At 41.3% G+C, this 18,670-nt stretch overlaps 6 protein-coding genes across 7 annotated transcripts; 2 read left to right on the forward strand and 4 right to left on the reverse strand.

The window, feature by feature from the left end:
* Positions 1 to 92: 92 nt before the first annotated feature.
* LOC108604362 (ralA-binding protein 1) lies at positions 93 to 2,483 on the reverse strand. The gene is made up of 4 exons (XM_017993803.1): positions 2,334 to 2,483; positions 2,142 to 2,277; positions 1,234 to 2,088; positions 93 to 1,032 (listed from the first exon to the last, which is right to left on the reverse strand). The coding sequence occupies exons 1-4, from the start codon at positions 2,428 to 2,430 to the stop codon at positions 258 to 260; spliced, it is 1,863 nt and encodes a 620-aa protein (XP_017849292.1). The 5' UTR covers positions 2,431 to 2,483; the 3' UTR covers positions 93 to 257.
* A 95-nt stretch (positions 2,484 to 2,578) lies between these two features.
* Positions 2,579 to 3,399, forward strand: LOC108601948. Its single transcript, XM_017989932.1, has one exon. It carries the CDS (start codon positions 2,657 to 2,659, stop codon positions 3,350 to 3,352), a length of 696 nt encoding a protein of 231 aa, XP_017845421.1. The 5' UTR covers positions 2,579 to 2,656; the 3' UTR covers positions 3,353 to 3,399.
* LOC108601947 (ribosome production factor 2 homolog) lies at positions 3,356 to 4,569 on the reverse strand. Of its 2 annotated transcripts, XM_017989930.1 has the most exons (3): positions 4,480 to 4,569; positions 4,201 to 4,416; positions 3,356 to 4,145 (listed from the first exon to the last, which is right to left on the reverse strand). In XM_017989930.1, exons 1-3 carry the CDS (start codon positions 4,497 to 4,499, stop codon positions 3,437 to 3,439), a joined length of 945 nt encoding a protein of 314 aa, XP_017845419.1. In that variant the 5' UTR covers positions 4,500 to 4,569; the 3' UTR covers positions 3,356 to 3,436. The 2 variants fall into 2 exon arrangements, with proteins under 2 accessions (XP_017845419.1, XP_017845420.1); XM_017989931.1 differs by lacking the exon at positions 4,480 to 4,569 and having other exon boundaries at positions 4,201 to 4,436.
* A 71-nt stretch (positions 4,570 to 4,640) lies between these two features.
* On the forward strand, positions 4,641 to 6,604 carry LOC108604802 (transcription termination factor 5, mitochondrial). Its single transcript, XM_017994404.1, has 4 exons — positions 4,641 to 4,873; positions 4,924 to 5,902; positions 5,971 to 6,195; positions 6,259 to 6,604. The coding sequence occupies exons 1-4, from the start codon at positions 4,684 to 4,686 to the stop codon at positions 6,545 to 6,547; spliced, it is 1,683 nt and encodes a 560-aa protein (XP_017849893.1). The 5' UTR covers positions 4,641 to 4,683; the 3' UTR covers positions 6,548 to 6,604.
* Positions 6,589 to 7,810, reverse strand: LOC108604803 (putative tRNA (cytidine(32)/guanosine(34)-2'-O)-methyltransferase 2). The gene is made up of 3 exons (XM_017994405.1): positions 7,652 to 7,810; positions 6,869 to 7,524; positions 6,589 to 6,815 (listed from the first exon to the last, which is right to left on the reverse strand). Exons 1-3 carry the CDS (start codon positions 7,770 to 7,772, stop codon positions 6,687 to 6,689), a joined length of 906 nt encoding a protein of 301 aa, XP_017849894.1. The 5' UTR covers positions 7,773 to 7,810; the 3' UTR covers positions 6,589 to 6,686.
* Positions 7,811 to 8,169: 359 nt separating this feature from the next.
* Positions 8,170 to 11,449, reverse strand: LOC108601612. The gene is made up of 9 exons (XM_017989510.1): positions 11,408 to 11,449; positions 10,791 to 11,350; positions 10,618 to 10,738; positions 10,338 to 10,564; positions 9,734 to 10,283; positions 9,440 to 9,677; positions 8,872 to 9,281; positions 8,460 to 8,818; positions 8,170 to 8,399 (listed from the first exon to the last, which is right to left on the reverse strand). The coding sequence occupies exons 1-9, from the start codon at positions 11,447 to 11,449 to the stop codon at positions 8,177 to 8,179; spliced, it is 2,730 nt and encodes a 909-aa protein (XP_017844999.1). The 3' UTR covers positions 8,170 to 8,176.
* Between the last annotated feature and the right edge of the window lie 7,221 nt (positions 11,450 to 18,670).

Here is an 18,670-nt window from a genome sequence, read left to right on the forward strand (position 1 = left end):
TATTAGCAAAAAGCTCTGACAAGGCAAGGTTAAATGTATAACATAGTTGTTGTTGTGAAACAGATGTTTTTACAAGTTGTGGGACTGCCAACTCGTTTGCGGATGTCATATTTGAAAAGCGCGCTTGAGAGCTTTTGCTTTTATAACTTAGATTGTTGAATACAAATATGTTTGTGCTCGATTGCATTAGATTCTTTTAGTTTTAGTTAATTTCTTTAGTTTTTTGTTCGTTTGACAGACAATAAGTAAAAATACCATTATTTAAATTGATGCATACGCAGCTCCACCTGCAATGCAATACATGCGCGCCGTTCCTCTTTGAGGTCCATGGCAAGCATAAGCTTCTTATGCTCTAAGAGCTCATTTTCTCGCGCATAATGCTCTATAATACGTTCGTAATCTCCCTCGTTTGGAGTCTGGTCGCTATGGGACGCCTCTGCTTGCGGCTTTAGCATTTGTTGCTCATACAATTGTTTCAAGCGAAAGACTTCATTGCGTTCGGCTAGAATTCGCGTCTTTAGCTCAGTTTGCCAATTGTTGAGCTCATCAAATTCGAGTTGCAGACGTAGCAACTCGTCTCGATTTGGATTCGATTTCGGCAGCACCACAAAGCCAGTTTGCTTATCAATTGTGAATTCTGGGGAGGATGGCGCTGGAGCTGGCGATTTTGCGACATTCGGCTCTTCTGGGGCAACAACAGGTGCCGAGTCGGTGGTATCTTCTGCAATAATATCTGCACCTGTACCTGCTGGTAAATTTGTTTGGGCTGGTGGTGCTGTCAATGAGCTATTGCTTTCTAGTTCATCAACGGACTTTTCTTGTTTTTTCTCAAAGCTGCGCAATTTGCGTTTCAACTGCGTGATAATGCGCTGCACCTCCCACAATTGCTCCTCGCGCTTCTTGGTAATAAAGCCTGCATTCATTTCACTGTGTATTTGGGATAACAAACTGTCCTGTTTACGCAGCTCATTTTGTATGTCCTCCGGTTGCTCTGGTAGTCGCGGACTGGTGCTAGTCAGGGGCGGCACATATCTATAAGTAGAATAGCTTTGCTTTAGTATATACTTTATATTTTTAATACGTTTAAGGACAGTGCCTGAATAGTAGCCTAACAAAACGCTGGAAACGAGTGCTTTTACGCGGTGCTACACTCATGCTCGACCAAAGTGATCTAGAGATCTACGTGCGTGCTACCTGTGTCTAACATAATCTTATCTGTTAATATTAACTTACTTTATCAGCTTAACGTCCGGAAAGAGATTCGCGCAGTGGCACAATAGCGCAACCATCAGTCGATGCGACATTTGCAGTGTTGGACTGAGCAGCATTGCCAGCGATTGTGCGTTTAGTTTGTTGTAACGTTCTTGCTGTATGACCGAATCAAAATGTAGCAACACCCAGCCCAATAGAGTTCGATTACATTTGGGCAACTGCTCCACTAACTGTTGCAGTTCCTGCTGTTGCTCTGTCACCTTAGGATGAGAGGCTACCTCCTCGAAACATGCCATCAAATCTGTGGTCAACATTGGTTCGGGCAGCTCCCGTAGAAATAGCTTTAGCAAACTGCAGGCTGTGGGGATGTTGAGCTCGTCTATAGTTGCGTCATACTCGCGATTGTTGTACAGGCGCTTATAGTGCATTAGGCGTGTTTTTATGGGTTCCACTTTGTAAATTTGTTCGCACTTCAGCGACTGTTCCTGTTGCAGATAATCAATACAGTCGCGCACTACCAATGGCAGATCAATGCCATCATGGCAGCGCGAGCGTTCTGTAGCCAAGCTAATGGATACGCCAAAGATTGGATAGCCTAAGGCTAGGATTTCATCAACAGGGTTTACGCTATCTTGTTGAGCTTGTTTGCTCTTCTTATCCTTTTTATCTTTCTTATCTTTGTCCTTTTTATCCTTCTCTTTGCGTTCCTTGTCTTTCTTTTTATGTTCTTTTTCGTCATGGTGTCGCTCTTTCTCGGGCTCCTCCTCAGCTACCTTGTGCTCCTTATCCTTTTCCTTTGACTTGTCTTTTTCACGCTTCTCCTTACTCTTTGAGCTGACAAACTTGAATGCCTTTGACTTCTTCGACTTCGACGGGCTTTAAGTGATTTAATGAATAGTCAAGAATTTATCATTTCCAGTATTACTTACTTGCTATCAGGTTCTAGTTCTTCAGGAGAGCTTTCACCTTCTAGCGCTGCATAGCCCCGATCCTTGCTCTTATCTTTTTTATCTTTACGCCGGCCAATAAGATCCTTTTTGCTGTGTTTCTCCTCGCCTTCACTAACTATACGCAGAAAAAAGTCAATATTCCTGTTGCTTCGTTTGGCAGCAGCTACTTACAGTCGCTTTCCTCCTTGCTCTTCCTGGACTTGGCATCGGTAGCTTCAGACGCATACAGGCCTGGAAACTCTTTCTCCTCCGGACTATCAAAATCCATATTGGCCCGGCTTGGTTTATTAAATATCAATACACAAATTTGTTTACGCCCCGCAATCAATAAACAAAGCAATACAGATTAAAAAGAAAATCGGATATTATCGGATAGTCGATAGATAGCACGATACTTTTGTTGAGCAAAACAAAGTTGATGGGAAAAGATTGTTTACGTTCTAAATGGAAAGAATACTGTTAAAGTAATTGCTGCATTATTCAGATAATTTAAAATGTCATCGTTGCGCCTAAGCCAGCTGGAGCGTGACCATCTGACGCTACTGCAGCGTCCGGCTAACCAAGTCCTGGAATTATGTAAGGCTGCGTTTGATTACCTTCTTAATGGCCCGAGTCCGGAGTGCTATGAATTACTGGCCAAAAAATACGGTAATGATGTCAAAGGAGAAGCTGTGCAACGTGGCATCGAGGCCCTAATCTCACTGCTTATTCATGTGACGACCAAGGCGGGCGTAAATGGAGAGCGTGTCGATATGCAGCAAACATTCCCAAATCTTAATGAGGACGTACTGGAGGTGCTTCAACAGTTTGTGACCAGTAAGTGCAATTTTGTGGAGGGATCCATTAAGTCGGCCAACATACGCGCCTATCGGCTGGTTAATCTGGATTGGAGGCTGGAGGTGCGCACCGCAGCTCGCTCCTTGCTGAAACAGTCAAATATCGTGATAACAATGAAGCTGTACCTGCACACAGAGCCTAAAAATGAAAATCGCGAGCTGCTCGAAATCGACACAACGGGGCGCAGCGACCAGGAGCTATGCGCCTTGCATGCAGATGAGCGAAAGCATCGCAAGGATATGCTGGTACAGACAGATATCAGCAGCTTAGTGCACTTAATCAAATCGCTGGAGGATGCGTTGACAGAGTCGAAGACCCGTCGCATTAAAAATATTGTAAATGCCATACATTAGCTTCTAAGTCAAGTTAATAACTATATTTTAAGCTGGACCAATTTATTACACTATTACTATCTAGAATTCTAAAATGCCATGAAATCATTCCGCAGCTGCCAATGCCTCGGCTGCGGCGGCCTTGAGCGCCACCTTCTTTTTCTGACGGTCGGTGCGTTTCTCCTCTGGTGACTTTTTGAGCGCCTTGACGCGACGTGTTTGTATAGAGCCTGTTTGTTGCTTGCCCAAGTGAATGCGACCCTTCGTATTGCCCAGAATATCTGTGCTGATGTTCTTCTTTTTGGTCACCTTCAGCTGTTTGGGTTGCTTTCTGGCCAGCTTGTACAAATCCTCAGAGGCAATCTTGGTGCGACGAATGGAAAAATCAGCAGATGGTCCAATCTCTTCCAGTTCAATGCGTGGCGTTTTTTGGCCAGACTTTTTCAAGAGTATTTTATAAGAACGCATCAACACATTCATGTCATCTGTCACTGTAAAGCTGAGTACATGCTCAATGCCTTGCAGGCGTATGGATTCAACCTTTTCTCGTTGGAACATGTCAATAAACATGCTGCGCAGCCGACGCAACTCCTCCGATTGTGCCCACTTTGGGCCATTAAACACCAAACAGGGCTTAACGCAGGCACCAATCTTTTCATTTTTGAACTCGGCAATGGCCTGATACCGCCTAATGCCCAGCTCGAACATATCCAGCACTTCGTTTTCGAAAATACGTCCGATTATGATATTATCAGGACGCTTCTTTGATGTAGAACCAAATGAAAACATAGCTGTGTCATTTTTCATGGTTAAACTGTAAGGCACTTGGTCAATATTGTATAATGAGCAGTTTTAAAATAAGCACTTACAATTCCAAGGAGGAGGGATCATCAAACGGAGTTATATCATTTTTGCGATTAAGTACCTTCACCAGTGGTTTCTTTAGCTGATGCAGATCCTTCATGTACTGTTTCACATTGCCACCACACTTGCGTCCGTCCACAAACAACATGCTGCGTGCCGGCTCTATGAGCTGAGGCTCGCGAGCCATCAAAACCTTCTTACCCTTGCGGGTTTTGGGTTTCCTGTAACGCAAGATCATCATGATATAATTAAATAAGCTACCTTGAGCAATTCCTGGTACAAACCTTATGCGTAATAGCGACATATTCAACTATTTATTTATTCCGCAAAATAATAACTAAAAATGCACGTGTAGCGTCCGTCTTGGTGCTGCCAACTTGTTACAGCTGATAGTGTTGGTAAATTGTCTTAGCTGTTGATTACCGTCTATCGTTATCGTATTAGTACTGCGGTTTGTTTAATAACATTTGTGTAATAATGCATTAAATATGCTGCGAAGTAGCCAAATTCAAACGACATTGCTGGCTCGAAGCTTTGTCTACATTACACATCGGCATGCCGCAACAAAGAAGTCTAGTAACAAACAGGAGAAATTAAAAGCATCAAAGAATCCTTCCGGACAGTTTGAGTTGTCAACGGAGGAATCGTTGAATGCAGGTTACTTAGCCCGCACGTTAGGTAAGCAATGCATACCTAACCCCTGGCACTGCTAACGGTTAATTTCACAGGTAGCAATTATCGTTCTTGGGCAGCAGCCTTAGAGAAACACCCAGAGTTGAAAACCGTCAAGCGTAAGGATTTACTTAGCTCTTATGACACTCTGAAGTCGCTAAAATACAGTGTAGACGAGATTGTTACCAAACCTATGATTATTTACTATGGTGCATCTACCTTATCTAATCGGCATAGTGTGCTGGTCGAGTGTGGCTTCCAGAACATCACCATTCAAACATTGTCCAAGTTCGTTACAGTCATCAACAAGCCCATAAACTTGCTCAAGGCTTACAACTACATACCCTATGATGTGAATGTGCGTAACCGGCTTATAGAATGTTTCACGGACGTAATGCTGCAGGGCGTAACTCAATTGGCGGAAGATGAGAGTATTACCATGAAGGCGTTGCGTCAAGGAATGCTTAACCTATACTTGCGGCAACGTCTACGAATGGACGATGCCGATCTACAGAAGCTGTGGCGTGTGTATTCACGTGTGCGCCACAAAAGCTTTCGTTCCGTGCAGGATATTATAGAGCTATTGCTCACTGAATTCAAATTTACTGCTGAGCGGTTGCGTAAAAATAGTTTTCTGCTGTACGGCGATGCGGACAATGTGCGTCGCATTCTCAATGAAATACCCACTATCAATGGCATTAATATACGTGACATTGGCTATCGTAGACCTAAAATATTAATGTCCACATGCGACTCCTTGAAGCAAACACTGCAACATGTACGAACTTTTGGTATTAGTGAGGATGCAGTGCTGCGCTGTCTCGAAGTTCTAACTCTCGGGCCAGATACAGTGTTGGAGCGTCTCCGTGAACTTCATGAAATCGAGCAGCTACAGGTGCTAGGGAGCAATCCGCGCGTGCTACGTTTGGTGCATTATCAAAACAAAGCACGACTGAGGCTCGATTACCTAAATCAACTAAAGGTTCGCTGTGCCTCATTGCATATACTATCCTGTGGCTCTGAAGCTTTTGCGAAGTAAGTAACGCTAAGTTAATTTCTATCGCTTACTCGTACTTTCTTTTTGGCTCTATCTATCTGTCTAGATTTGCTCGTGATGGCTCAGATCGCACCAAGGGTCGCGACATTGTTGTTTATCTTAGCAATATTTTGGATAAGGATGAACAGCTGCTGCGGAATCGCCTCTTACGACATCCAAACTGGTGTCATATACCCGTCTTGCATATCAAACAATGTCTGGAATACTTGCAAAGCAAAAAATTCAAGCTCGAAGAAATCTTTGAAAACATACACCTGTTGTTATATCCAATGTAAGTTTATAAATCGTTATCTCCAGTGTAAGCGCTATAAACTTTGTCTTATAATTATTGCAGCAAACGTATTGAGGAGAAATTGCATTTGCTGCAGGTACCTGATGCCTTGGAAGAGCTACAACTTCCCTTAACTGATATTCACCAACTAAGCAACAATGAGACTCTTACAATTATTTTGTATCTTATCGAATCAGAGTTTCATTTCACTGGTGATGGCATTTGGACCGAGCAGCATACGCATCATGTAGAAAACTTCAATAATTTGTTGCCAGATTTTCCGGAGAGTCTCAACAAAGTGTATAAATATGGCGTGAAGCCGTCCGAGAAGATAATCATGCAACATTTATAGCCAACAATAGAGAAAGCTTTGTTTTGTAAATAAAAAAATTATTTTTCAAACAGTAAACATTTATTTACAGTATTTACAGATGGGGATGTCATGTCATTTTGTGGACTACAAGAAATTCATTTTACTACGTCCAGGCGCTCTACTCGTCGTCGTGTCTTACGGTTACTGCATCGTATTTGATGGACATTGTCTTTGTTTTCTCCAACACATCTTGGTAGGCGGCGGTTAAGGGCTGCTGAACGGCATCAATTTGGTTGTAATCGTCGCCCTAATAATAAACATGTATCTAAATTGCCTACAACCATTTTTCTGGCAACTTACCAAGTCATATGTCATATCGGCGTCATAAATACCATTGTGAGCCACAAAAGGCAGATGGACTACAGGATCGGGTTCAACGCCTCTTATGTCTCTTATCCACTCATTCGTTTGTGTGTGCCACTCAGTAGTAAGATTGCAAGGTACGTAATCTGTGGGCATGGTGAACTGTCGGGCTACGACAAATGCCTCGATGCTAGAGTTACGACAAGCGGATGGCTTAAATACACAGACATCCTTAAAGAAGCGTTGCAACTGCAGATATACACTGCTTGTATTATCTGCACGATATACTTTGCCCATAAAGGAGCCGCCTTCCTCTAGTATGTGGGTGGCAATACTCAGTGCGGATAAGAGCAACTGTGCTTGCATATAGACATCAAACTCGTGCTGGCCAGTGACATCGGGAGCACCATCGCTGACCACCAGTTGCGCCTTTTGGCCGCCAAAGAAGTCAATAATAGTTTGTGCTGTCGACTCCTTCGTAATGTCGGCCCGCAACTGTGTAACACCATCAATTGGCGCCATGCCTTGCATGTCTACCGCAATGATCTTAACATTTTTGCGCTCCTCTTCTGTTTTAGGCTCATACATATGCTTGGCCAGAACCTGCGACCAACTGCCTGGTGCCGCACATAAATCAACAGCTCGAGTAACACCTACAAATCCAAGTATTAGCTTGCTATGTATGATTTAATTGAAGCTTTGATAAATCAATAGCTCTCTATATGTGATTTAATAAAATCATAATAAATAATAATCGAACCGATAAATCAATAAGCTAACCTTCCATTAAATGAAATGTTTCCTCAGCTTGGAGCAGTTTAAAAGCACTACGTGCACGCCAACCTTGTTCCTTGGCCAAACGGTAAAAAATATCGCGCTTGTCCTTTGCTGTTTTACCCATAATCTATATTTATTGATTTGTTGTACTTGTAATTAGAACTAGAGATGTAACACAATCGATAGTTAGCGCCACCAATAGTTTCCTCAAATCATCGGTAGTGTTTTATAGTTTATTAGTGACGTACTTTAACGATGCCGCCAAGTATAAATTTTAAATACACATAGAGGGAAACATACCACTAGGTGGCGTTGTAACGAGAACGTACAAAGTTGCTATTGCCATTCACAGAGCTGCCATACTTGGCGATTTTTATTTCTTGGTGCTCTGGTGATTTATAAATTACCACTGTACGTCATGGATACTTTTAATGTAGATTGATAAATTTTCATGTATGTATATAGTACAACATAAAATAATAATTTCACTGAACATAATAATTCATCTATTTAGTTCTGATGATACTTCTATACTTGAGCGTTCTCGTTGTTATCAGTAAAAGCTAGAGTCTGCCACAAATTGAGAGGTCCTGCAGGCTGAGGTTGCAGCACAGTCTTATCAGTTGCCGTCTCAGCCTGTTCATCTTCGCAGCGGTATTTATGTCTACTTATATGCGTTATGAACTTGTCCAGCTCTTTTGCATCTACAGCCGCAAAGCAATCTGATTTAAGCTTACGGAGCAAGTCAGCGCTGTAATCATTTAAAATGCAGTAATAATTAAGAAATCAGAGAAAAACTTAAGGGACATACATATTCTTAAAGTGACACTCTTCTAGGCACAGCCTTTCTACTAATGGCATGAAGTGTACCAGGGGTCGTAAATTACGTTGACGCTGTGCGGCTGAATCCATGCGTCGCGCTTTTAGATTTCTGACCATGACTGAGAGAGATTTCTTAAAAATGAGAACGCGCAGCAGCCATGCATCCTTGAGGCTGGCATGCTGATCAATCGGCTGCAGATACCCTCGCAAAACAACAGCCACACGATTTGTGGGCGTGCTGTCATTGAAGACCTTTAGGTGGATAACGGCAAGACAGTGGACATAAAGCTCAACACGATGCTCGATAAGCACGCCAATAAAACGGCTCAGTTCACGTTGCATGGGTGGCTGTAAATAAATAGTCTCAGTATACAGATTGTTCACGGGATAGACCAGCTTACCATCTTAAACAGCAGAAGCATTCTCCATAGTCGTTTGTGAGGCAGAGGAATAAGGGAGGCATGCAACTGGCTAAAATGCACAAACATCTCTAGCATGCAGTTGCGTTGTAAATTGCCTATATGCGTACCAACAGACATTATGATTAGCTGATTTTGCAGTGCATCATAGGTTGGCTCATCCAGCTCAATGCAATGTGGCAGACCCATTAGCAAAATGGTTATGGCACAAAACAGGCTACTGGTCTGTGGCATGTCATCCACCGTATTGGACAGCTTGAGCACGCAGATGGGATACAATTCCTGAGACAAGTCCTTCAGCTTTGCGTTGTGCTCATTAACATTGGGCAGTTGCTGTCGTTCACGAAACAAAAGCGCTAGCATAAACGCCAAGCATTCGTACCCATATTGAACTGCAAGTACACTGTGTTTAGTTTGAGTCTGCAGTGGAGCTAGGACCTACCTGCAAACATATCTCGCATCAGCAGCTCTGCTAACGACTCGTACATATTGCATGCATGAAAAGCACTTAGCTTATTTTCTCGAAGCAATGCAAGCAGACGACACACACAGTGTGCATACGCCTCAAGTTTATGCTGTGGGCTTGGCTGCTCGAAATTGATTATCTCCATGGATATTTCAATGTATTCATATTGTAAACTCTGCGCAGTATCAAGCAGTATCTGCTCATTGCCTGTGACATCCACAGAGCGGCAAATGTTTGAAAAGAGTGCCAAATACTCTACGCCGCTGAGTGTCTTGTCATCAAGGAAGATGTGTACACAAAAGTTCTCCAGGTCGATGAGAAGCTGAAGCACAATTACATATTCAAAAAATTCATATGTACATATATTATAAGAGTCACCTGCAAGTCGTTTTCAGATACTGCATTAAAATCCACGGCGCTGTATAGGCTAAGAAGCACTGTTCTATTTCTAGGTTGATTGGCGGTCAGATCAACGAGCTTTGGCCAGTCCCGTAGTAGCTGGCGAATCTCACGCTTAGCAGCCTCTGAGGAGGCATACTCCATTGTGTAGTGTTGGAAAAGCGCACATATTGCTTGAATAATCACAATGCCCATCTCATCCCGAATGTTTTGCGATTGTAGGACTTGAGTATAGAATTTAAATTTACCCAATGGGCCAAATTGCGGCAACAATTTAGTTAGATAGCGACTTAAGTTGGACATGAGCAGTTCATAGGTAGAGCATTTGTTTGTGCCGTGCACCGACTTGTAAAAGGTCTCTAGAATATGCACAAATATTTCCGTCTCCTGATATTGACGTTGGGCCAGCGTAATATAGAGTTTTGCGGCCAGTTTGCAAACGGGATCGGAGGCACGCGGTGAAAATATCAGCACTTGTAATATTTGCATCAGAAAACGTCCTGGAAACACCTCGGCGCTGACAATATGACTAAAAGTATGATGTAATTAGTGCTGGGTTATGTCAGGGTAGAGTACGTCTTACCGCTGGAGCGTGTGCAAATAATGCAGTGTTGCCAACAACAGAGCATTGTGGTTGCGTATTTTGAGTGCATCAAATGGTATGGCCAGATATTTGGTAGTTATCAGATCGTTGGTGAACAGACGCAGATAAAGATGACCGTTGGAGTCGCGTTGCTGTTCCCTGGCAAACTTTTCCATCATAGTTTCCAAGAACTTATATACCTCGATATACCACATTTTGTGCGGCATCTAAGAAAGAAAATTAAAGTTAATTGCATATGGTAAATAAATTTAAAGTTTACCTCAACATTGCAGACATGGTAGATGAAGGACAAGGCGCAATCTACGCCACAGAACAGCTTATTGTGCTCTTTGAAAATTTCCAGGATGCATGGCAGCATAAACTTGCATGTGGCTTCATAGCTAAAAGTATATAATTAAATAATAGAAGCCAGGAGTTTAGGGCAGCGCTTACAAAATGCCATAGCGCGCGGCGACAGTCAGCGATAGGCAAATTCCCTTAAGCTGAGGGAACTGCTCGACATAATCAGGGAGTAGTTGCACTAAACCGCGCAGTATGCTGAATGAGAGACGTGCAACCGGCTCGCAGATATACTTTACAACAGCATCGGGCAATTTACTCGTAATGGCGTGCACCACTTCTATCCAAATGCTAACAACCCGAAAATAGCAGGGCAATGGTTGCGTCTTATCATACAGCTCCTTTAGAGAGTCAGAGCTTGGTTCATTAGCTGCTAAAGTGCGTCCATACTCCGCCAACACTGCAGGCAGCTCTCTTAGAAACGCCTCTACGCCCTCAAGCACAAAAGGATCAGCATCGAAGATATAGTTGACATTATCAATGTGGTACGGCTGATCTTGGGATTGGCTAAACGCTTCCAAGCTCACATTGAATGTCAAGCCCAATGCTGCAAAGCATTCGCCCACAAAATGATGCGCCTCTTGGTACAGCCAATTCTCTGGATCTGCCACAACTGCTTCTAGAAACTTTTCGGCATATTCCTCTGCAGTAAACTAATATAAACTCCTTACGTTAGTATATTAAGCACGACTACAGCAACTATTACTCACTCGCACAGAAGCTCCACCGAAAATTGCAGTAACAAAATTCATTTTTAATTTGTAATTGACCAAAGCGTGCTCTTTTACCGTTACATTTGAAAATTTTGTGTCATTATCAACTATTATCCACTACAATAATGTGCGAGCAGTACAGCCAGCACATTTTTTAGTTGGCGCAAGCGAGAGATCGATAAGACCGATGTCCCTGCTCAAAGTACTCTCAACATTTATCGTTAATCACTGATCAAAACGTGTTCTAATTGGAAATTAAATGAATATTAACGATATAAATACCCTCAATAAAATGCGCAAATATATTTGTATTGTGTTGATCTTCAAAAATATAAAACACAATAAAAAACCCGTATGTCTTTATTAGCTGGATTTTTGCAACTTAATTTAATTGTATAATATACATACATAAATATGCATAATAATTTAACTTAATAAAGAAATTTCATAAATTGCCAGACAATCAAAAATGAATTTTAGAAAAATAAATAAAAACAAGATTTGTTTCATTTGTATTTTTCAAATATTGTTCAGCTGTAATAAAAATTGTAATTTGGTGAATTGCATATAAAAGCATTTAATTTTTTTTTTAGTTTTTATAGATTTATTTACATTCACATTGTTATGCTTCGTGCGATAAATTTTTATGTTTCTAGCAATGGCTACAACAACCTAATTTAGAAGCAGCTAAAAATGTTTCAATATCCTAAGTACTGACCATTAAAACTATCCGACTTGGTCAAGTATTAAAGTTGACAGGCATTACTCAATGTTATGGCCGAAACTTATCAGGCGTGATAAATAAAACTAATGGCGCTTCCAGCATTTTGGTTTCTCTTTTCGCCGTGTGTGTGTGTGTATGTGTGTGTGTGTGTGTGTGGGTTTGTGTAAGGCAAAGTTACAACGGCCAATCAAGATGACAATTTTCGATGTGGAGCGAGTATTTTAATGCTTTGAATGGTCTCCATAAAAATGATTCAATTGCCGTTTCGACTGAAATAAAAGCCGTCAACGTTTGTTGTTGGTGGATGCTGGATGCTGAACACTGGGCGTATCCGAAAAAAGAAAACCAAAAACAAGTTTCAGCTTGCAGTTCTCTTTAAACGCCGACTTATAAGTTTAATGCGCCTTCGATAAAGACAGCGATGCGAAATGTTAAAATAAAACAAATTTATGTTGCAATTAATAGCTACGATAAAATCGAGCCTACGACATGTTGTGGTCCATAAAATACCTTACAGCTGACCCCGCCAGAGCCCCCTCTGTCGAGTTTTGAAACCGAGCGCCAATGAGATTAACACATAATCAAGCTAACATGCGCGACATTTGCATATGGAATTGAATTAAATTTAATTCGAACTGAATACTAAATAAGTCGACTCTTCTCTGCTCTGTTCTGGCAAGAACAGTTACAGACACGATTTAAAATTTTAATTAATACGAGTGACGTGTGCGCAGGAAAAGTTTTCAACAGAATTTCAAGTAAGAACATTTTCAACTTGGGCAAAGCCAAGACAAATTGTGGTTGCTTCCTTAGCCTGGCCCAGACCCGCATACTCAAACCGAAAAGGGGTAAATGCTAAAGTAATCTGAAACCGCAAAGCACGGCATGTTAGCAGCAGGACAGCGCCAGTGCGTGCAAGAGAGACCGAGAGAGACAGGGAGAAAGAGAGAGTATAAAGGCAAAAGTTTTTGTGGTAATAGCAGCCAGCACACACACACACACACACTTTTACATTTATACACGAACACCAAGCCCCTGAGCCAGACCTCAGACATCCAGACAACAGTGACACAAAGTTGAGTTCGAGTTTCAGCTGTGTTGCAAGTTTTTGGTTTGGTTTTGGGTTTTTGGTTTTGGTTTTGGGCTGTGTGGCCATAAATTATCACAGACAAAGTCATTCGTTCCATTTCGAGTGAAACGCGCTGTGCTCTGGAGCGAGGAGCTCCAAAGCCGCAGGCTGCCTGGGCTTAGTTGACGGTCTCGTATCTTTGGCATCACAATTCCATTTTAAATTAAAATCCAAAGGCAAATACGCATAACCAGAAACAGAAACAGAAAGAGAAACAGAAACAGAAACCGTAGTAGAAACAAAATGAGCGCAACAAGGAAATCGAATACCCGTCACTGATGATGACGATGCTCCAGCTAATGTTGTTGTTGTTGTTTTAGTTGTTTGTTGGCCATTAAATAATCGTACAAAGGGCCCAAAGCAGCTAATAAGCTGAACACAAAGCGCACGTTGGCCCACAAAAAAGATAAATTGCCTCTTGGTTGAGCAGGTAAGAAATTCCAGCTCCAGCTCCAAGTCAAACTGAAAGATACATAAAAATATGCACATAATGGCCGTTAAGGTAATGGCGGGTCCCACAGCTTCAGCTTCAAATTGCAATCGATCTCATTGCCAATAAAGTAATCTGAGCTATTCTAATTTTCAATTTTCTCTTGAAAAATATAATAATATATCGTTTATCTTTTAGGCTTAATTGCTTTGATAACTTTGGCTATTGTTTTTAGCTGGAAAGCTTTTCGTTGTTCACGCTTAATTGAGACATAGATTGTAAAACAGGTTGACGTTTTCAGATTTTCATAGACCACGGATGAAAACTAGAAAGTAAATTTACTAAATTATTTTCTCTCTGAATGTTGGGTCAACTTTTGTTACATCATGCATAAAATTAGTTTTTTTTTTTGGCGCAAAAGAATTTCAAGTTCCAACAGCTGTGAAAGTAATTTAGCAACTGCTTGAGTATGAGTTTGTGTGTGTGTGTTTTTCACATTTTCCCAATGAGTGAGAGACAACACGCGCTATGCGCATGTGGTTGCAACTTTTTTTTATATTTTTGTTTTATTTTATGAACTGTTTACTGCCGGTTAAAGTCATTTTTATGTGCAGTTCGCAGTCATAACTGTCATAGGCGCTGAGTCTAGCGGAAATTATCGAAGGTGCTGAGAGAGATCATTGCGCACAGAAGCTGCGACAGGATCAAATTTAAAGTGTTCGATGTAGTGTGCCCCGGAAAGGAGACAGTTTTATGTCTGTTTACAGTCGTAAATGTTTGTTCAATTGCAAAACCCAAAAAATAGACTCGAACTTCAACCCAAGCTGAAAACATAAGCAGTTATATTAATAGATATGGCTGAGCTATCTGCAGATCTCAACAAATGAAAAGTGCCCACAGTCAAACGATTAAAATTATAACCAGCACAGTAAGAGAGCATAAAAAAGAGAAAGGTAACAGCGGCGGCAAAGGGGGGAGAGCACAACTGCCATGTTTGCATGAGGCAGAGAAGAGAGGAGAGGAGAACAATGGCTGCGTGTATATCTCAACGTGTCATCCTTGCTCACCACATTTTACGACCTTTCCTTAATCTGACAGATACGTCACGGCTCTGCTTGCTCACTGGCATTCTCAGGCACACACACACACACACTCGCACACGCACACTGTTACAGCTCAAGAAGAAATACCTTATTAAATATGATTGTATTGAGCGAAAGTAAGAATTTGCGCCCAGCGTTGACATCTGTTCAAGTGCACCCGGCGGCTGTTCAAAGTTATGTTTAGTTGGCATAACAAGCCAATGGCTATCGCACATCTCGGCGATTAGAAGCGGCTCCTTGCCACTGCTCGCATTTCCTAAGAAATCCAATGCCACATCCCATAAATTGTTGCAGATCAAAACAATTGGCACTCGTAGTCGTAGTAGTCGCAGTCGGTGCCTGCAATCATGTTTATTGGCTGCCAAATATTGGTGACCCAACTAGCTCACATGGCGCTACTCTCACCTAGTCGCTCGTACGCTAAAATGGCGTTAGCATCGCAGTTGTGGCAATTTGCTGCTCGGCAATATTATGCAATATAAATCAGCAAATGGGCTTAGAGGCAGGCAGCTTCGGCAGGTTGGGGGTTGTTTGCCCTTTGGGTGGTAGCTGCCGTCGCCTTGAAGCGCCCCTGTTTGCAAAGGTAACTGTTTGTGCTTGCGTTACGAGTGTAGTTGCCAAAATTTAATTCGAAATGATAACAGAAGTTACACAGAACAAAAAAAAAAAAATGTAACTGCCAACCGTGAAAATGCCAGCAACAAGCAAAAATGTTTTTTACAAGCATTTGTTCTTGGGTTTCTCTGCTAGCAGGCACAGTGGTAAATTTATATTCAATATATTACTTATTTAAAAAATAAATGTATAAAATTCATACAAATATGAAATAGTAACAAAAAAAATATATACAAAAATGATATGTAATCTGAACTTAACTTTGCTCCACTGTGCATTAAGTATACCTGAAAACTGATACAAATACAGCGTCTTCTTCGACTACCAACATTCCATATAAATTAGTCTCATGGGTGCAATTTTATTAAATCAACAAAAAATTTGCAATGTTGGCAACGTATTACAGCCCCTTTTGGCTTCTTGACTGGTCGGACTGGCTGGGTGGGGGGGTGTGTGTGTGTAAGTCCTAAGTAGCCATGCTGAAGCGAATGCGAATGCCTTTTAGTATTCAAAAGGAGCCATAAGGGTGGTGCATATATATTATAAAGATTGTATAGCACGGCTGCTGGCGGATTATGTTAATATATTGAAGATCGCTTAGCTAAAATTTAGTGTTAATGTCAAAGGCAGTTGTAGCTGCTTATTGGGCTTATTCGCTTTAAAGTGGAAGCTACTTTTCAATTTCCATTATCAGCAGCATGTTTGCTGGTAAAAGGTAAAAAATGCTGTGCCATGGGCTTTAAATGAGCGCGACAAGTGTGCACATAAAACTAAAAAAAAAAAACCAAAAACACAAACAACAAAACAGAAAAGGAAAAACTCATTTCATGCTGTTAATAAATTATGATGTAGCAGCGTGGCATGTGCAATTTTTGCAAAAAATAACAACAACAACAGAGATAAAAGCCTATACACACTCACACATACAAACTGATACATACATATATGCGCCAATATATATGAGCATTTTGGATGAAACATGAAAAAGTGCCAGGGGGATAAAATCAACCTGTGCATTCGCAATGAGCTGTGAGCTACAGTTATACCCTGGACGCAGCATCAGCAGCAACAACAACAACAAGAATAACAACAAAAGCAAGAACAATGGGCACAGGTTGTCATTTGTTGCAAATGGGCAATGGCAATGGCAATGGCAAGGGCCATACCTTTATTCGCACATATTGGCTCGAACAAAAGGAGTGACAGAGCTGGCGCGAGAGTTTGCATTTTTTTTAATACACCCTCTGGGCATTAATGGCTGCCTAAAGCAGGGTTGGCGGGGTTGGGTTGACTGTTGGGAGGGGGAAGGTATAGCCATTGAACAGGGTGTTTTATGCCTTGTTTTATTTATGCAAAATTATGTTTCAATTAAACACAACGCGCGCTGTAATTGCTACGAATTACAATTTGTGCGCTGGCTGCGGCGGCCATTCTGCGTTATAACATTGAAAGCTGAAGGATGCACAGAGCTGAACGAAAAACGAAAAAAAGCTGGGAACAACAACATCTGCGACAACGTTGGTAATTAGGGCGCGCATATGCCGCATCAGTCGCCACGAGCTGAATTTAAAGTAGGATCAACTTTAGCGGCTTTTGTTTGCCATGTCACAATATTTAAGCATTCAAATGTCATAAATTCTTCAATTTTATGTGCACTGCAGCATTAGAATTACATGCTTGACTAGCTGAAAGGACGAAAGTCTATGCATAATTTGCGAGAAGAAATTATTTTTAGCATAAATTTAGTTAGAAGAGCATCAATTTATGAATGTGATTCACTCAAGTAAAGATTAAGAAATTGTTTTAATATATCTAAAGACTCCTAATACGCTTGCATATCACTTTACACATGCTCAAGTGAGGTCCTTAGGAGGTGCGCTGCATCCTTTTATTTTGTATTGCCATTGGCATTGCCATTGGAATAAAATATTTGGCCATGCTGCTGCTACTGCTGGCTTGATCGCCTATGGGGGCCAGTTTATCGTTGAAACTTTTCTAATAACAGCATCCAAATGTGAACTTATGCTGGGCTACGTGCCACGCATAGCGATGTCCGCACACGCCCAAAATCTAAGGCATGCCCCCGCCCTCCCCGTACCCTACGCTATACGCTCATCAATGGAGCAATCTTTGGAACGCCATTTTGACGTTTTCGAAAGTTTCTTTTATTGCATACATGAGACATTTGCGTGCTTGTGTTTCCGCTTCCGTTGCCGTTGCCATTGCCGCTTTGACTGCCAGTCCGGAGCTCGTTGACGCAGCCATTATGCTGTCAGTGCTCGAGGAATAAAGGGCAAGCCTTCATAGCCAGCAATTGCTAGTCCTTGGAGTGCGTCTTGGTGCACATGTGTGCGCCATAAAGGGCATCGTTATGTGTGGGTGCTCTTATTATCATAATCCGTTGAGTTGTTGCCGCATTAATTAAATTTAATTAAAGGCGTTTTGCAACATTTCTCGGCTACGTGGCAAGCACTGCAAATTGCAAATGCCCAAACGCTAACACACATGCTGTCACACAGACATGCCCCTTGTGTGTGTGTGTGTGTGTGGCATGAAATCAATTTTCGTTAGCCGCACTGCCTTAATTAATATTGCAACCGAGAATTTATGCTTCATTCTATTGAGGGTATTGAGGATTTGACGCGTTGCTTCATTTGAATAATGAATGAAACTCAGCTAAGTCAATGGCCAATAAATTCATAAAGATTAGCTGCTGAATTGGCTAATGGGATGCGCTAAGAACTAATTATAAGGCAGCTTATTAAAGTTGTGAAAATCACCCTAGAAAGAAGAAGAGCTTGCTTTGTTCTTTGTAATTTTTAATATATTTATTTATTCTTCACTGTTACTGTGGGCTTAAACTTTAGTTTTTCATACAGCGCCTTTTTGAGTATTTTTTTTTTTCATTTTCATTTTCATTTCCATTTCCACTTGCAAACTTGTTGCAGCGTGAAGCAAATTAGAATCGCATACTACATACATACACATACATATATAATTGGGTGTGTTTGCTATTATAATAGTTGCTTATATTTACATAATCTATATCTTTATGTGGCAAGACTCTGTGGCCTGCACTTGAACTAGGTATGCATTGCGTTCTGTATGTGTGTGTAAGTCCTTCATAAATTGTTGAATATCATTCAATTACGTATATGTCGGTGTTTAAACTTCGATTTGAAATTGTTTGATTCGTTGAGTTTTAATAAAATTAGTTTTTCGTTTACTTTAGTTATTACTTTACTTTAATTTGTTTGTC

The sequence above is a fragment of the Drosophila busckii genome, chromosome 3R, assembly GCF_011750605.1.
Source record: "Drosophila busckii strain San Diego stock center, stock number 13000-0081.31 chromosome 3R, ASM1175060v1, whole genome shotgun sequence".
NCBI lineage: Eukaryota > Metazoa > Arthropoda > Insecta > Diptera > Drosophilidae > Drosophila > Drosophila busckii.

What these genes read in the sequence shown, in the direction of transcription:
- LOC108604362 (XM_017993803.1), bottom strand. Translation starts at nt 2,430, where the DNA reads ATGGATTTTGATAGTCCGGAGGAGAAAGAGTTTCCAGGCCTGTATGCG. An exon ending in GAACTAGAACCTGATAGCAA is followed by an intron (nt 2,089 to 2,141) that starts GTAAGTAATACT and finishes AATCACTTAAAG; the next exon opens with CCCGTCGAAGTCGAAGAAGT. An exon ending in CCGGACGTTAAGCTGATAAA is followed by an intron (nt 1,033 to 1,233) that starts GTAAGTTAATAT and finishes TTCTACTTATAG; the next exon opens with ATATGTGCCGCCCCTGACTA.
- LOC108601948 (XM_017989932.1), top strand. Translation starts at nt 2,657, where the DNA reads ATGTCATCGTTGCGCCTAAGCCAGCTGGAGCGTGACCATCTGACGCTA.
- LOC108601947 (XM_017989930.1), bottom strand. Translation starts at nt 4,499, where the DNA reads ATGTCGCTATTACGCATAAG. An exon ending in ATGTCGCTATTACGCATAAG is followed by an intron (nt 4,417 to 4,479) that starts GTTTGTACCAGG and finishes CTTGCGTTACAG; the next exon opens with GAAACCCAAAACCCGCAAGG. An exon ending in GATCCCTCCTCCTTGGAATT is followed by an intron (nt 4,146 to 4,200) that starts GTAAGTGCTTAT and finishes AGTGCCTTACAG; the next exon opens with TTTAACCATGAAAAATGACA.
- LOC108604802 (XM_017994404.1), top strand. Translation starts at nt 4,684, where the DNA reads ATGCTGCGAAGTAGCCAAATTCAAACGACATTGCTGGCTCGAAGCTTT. An exon ending in TTACTTAGCCCGCACGTTAG is followed by an intron (nt 4,874 to 4,923) that starts GTAAGCAATGCA and finishes TTAATTTCACAG; the next exon opens with GTAGCAATTATCGTTCTTGG. An exon ending in GGCTCTGAAGCTTTTGCGAA is followed by an intron (nt 5,903 to 5,970) that starts GTAAGTAACGCT and finishes CTATCTGTCTAG; the next exon opens with ATTTGCTCGTGATGGCTCAG.
- LOC108604803 (XM_017994405.1), bottom strand. Translation starts at nt 7,772, where the DNA reads ATGGGTAAAACAGCAAAGGACAAGCGCGATATTTTTTACCGTTTGGCC. An exon ending in AACATTTCATTTAATGGAAG is followed by an intron (nt 7,525 to 7,651) that starts GTTAGCTTATTG and finishes TTGGATTTGTAG; the next exon opens with GTGTTACTCGAGCTGTTGAT. An exon ending in CCGATATGACATATGACTTG is followed by an intron (nt 6,816 to 6,868) that starts GTAAGTTGCCAG and finishes GTTTATTATTAG; the next exon opens with GGCGACGATTACAACCAAAT.
- LOC108601612 (XM_017989510.1), bottom strand. Translation starts at nt 11,449, where the DNA reads ATGAATTTTGTTACTGCAATTTTCGGTGGAGCTTCTGTGCGA. An exon ending in ACCATGTCTGCAATGTTGAG is followed by an intron (nt 10,565 to 10,617) that starts GTAAACTTTAAA and finishes TTTCTTTCTTAG; the next exon opens with ATGCCGCACAAAATGTGGTA. An exon ending in TGCTTCTGCTGTTTAAGATG is followed by an intron (nt 8,819 to 8,871) that starts GTAAGCTGGTCT and finishes ATTTATTTACAG; the next exon opens with CCACCCATGCAACGTGAACT.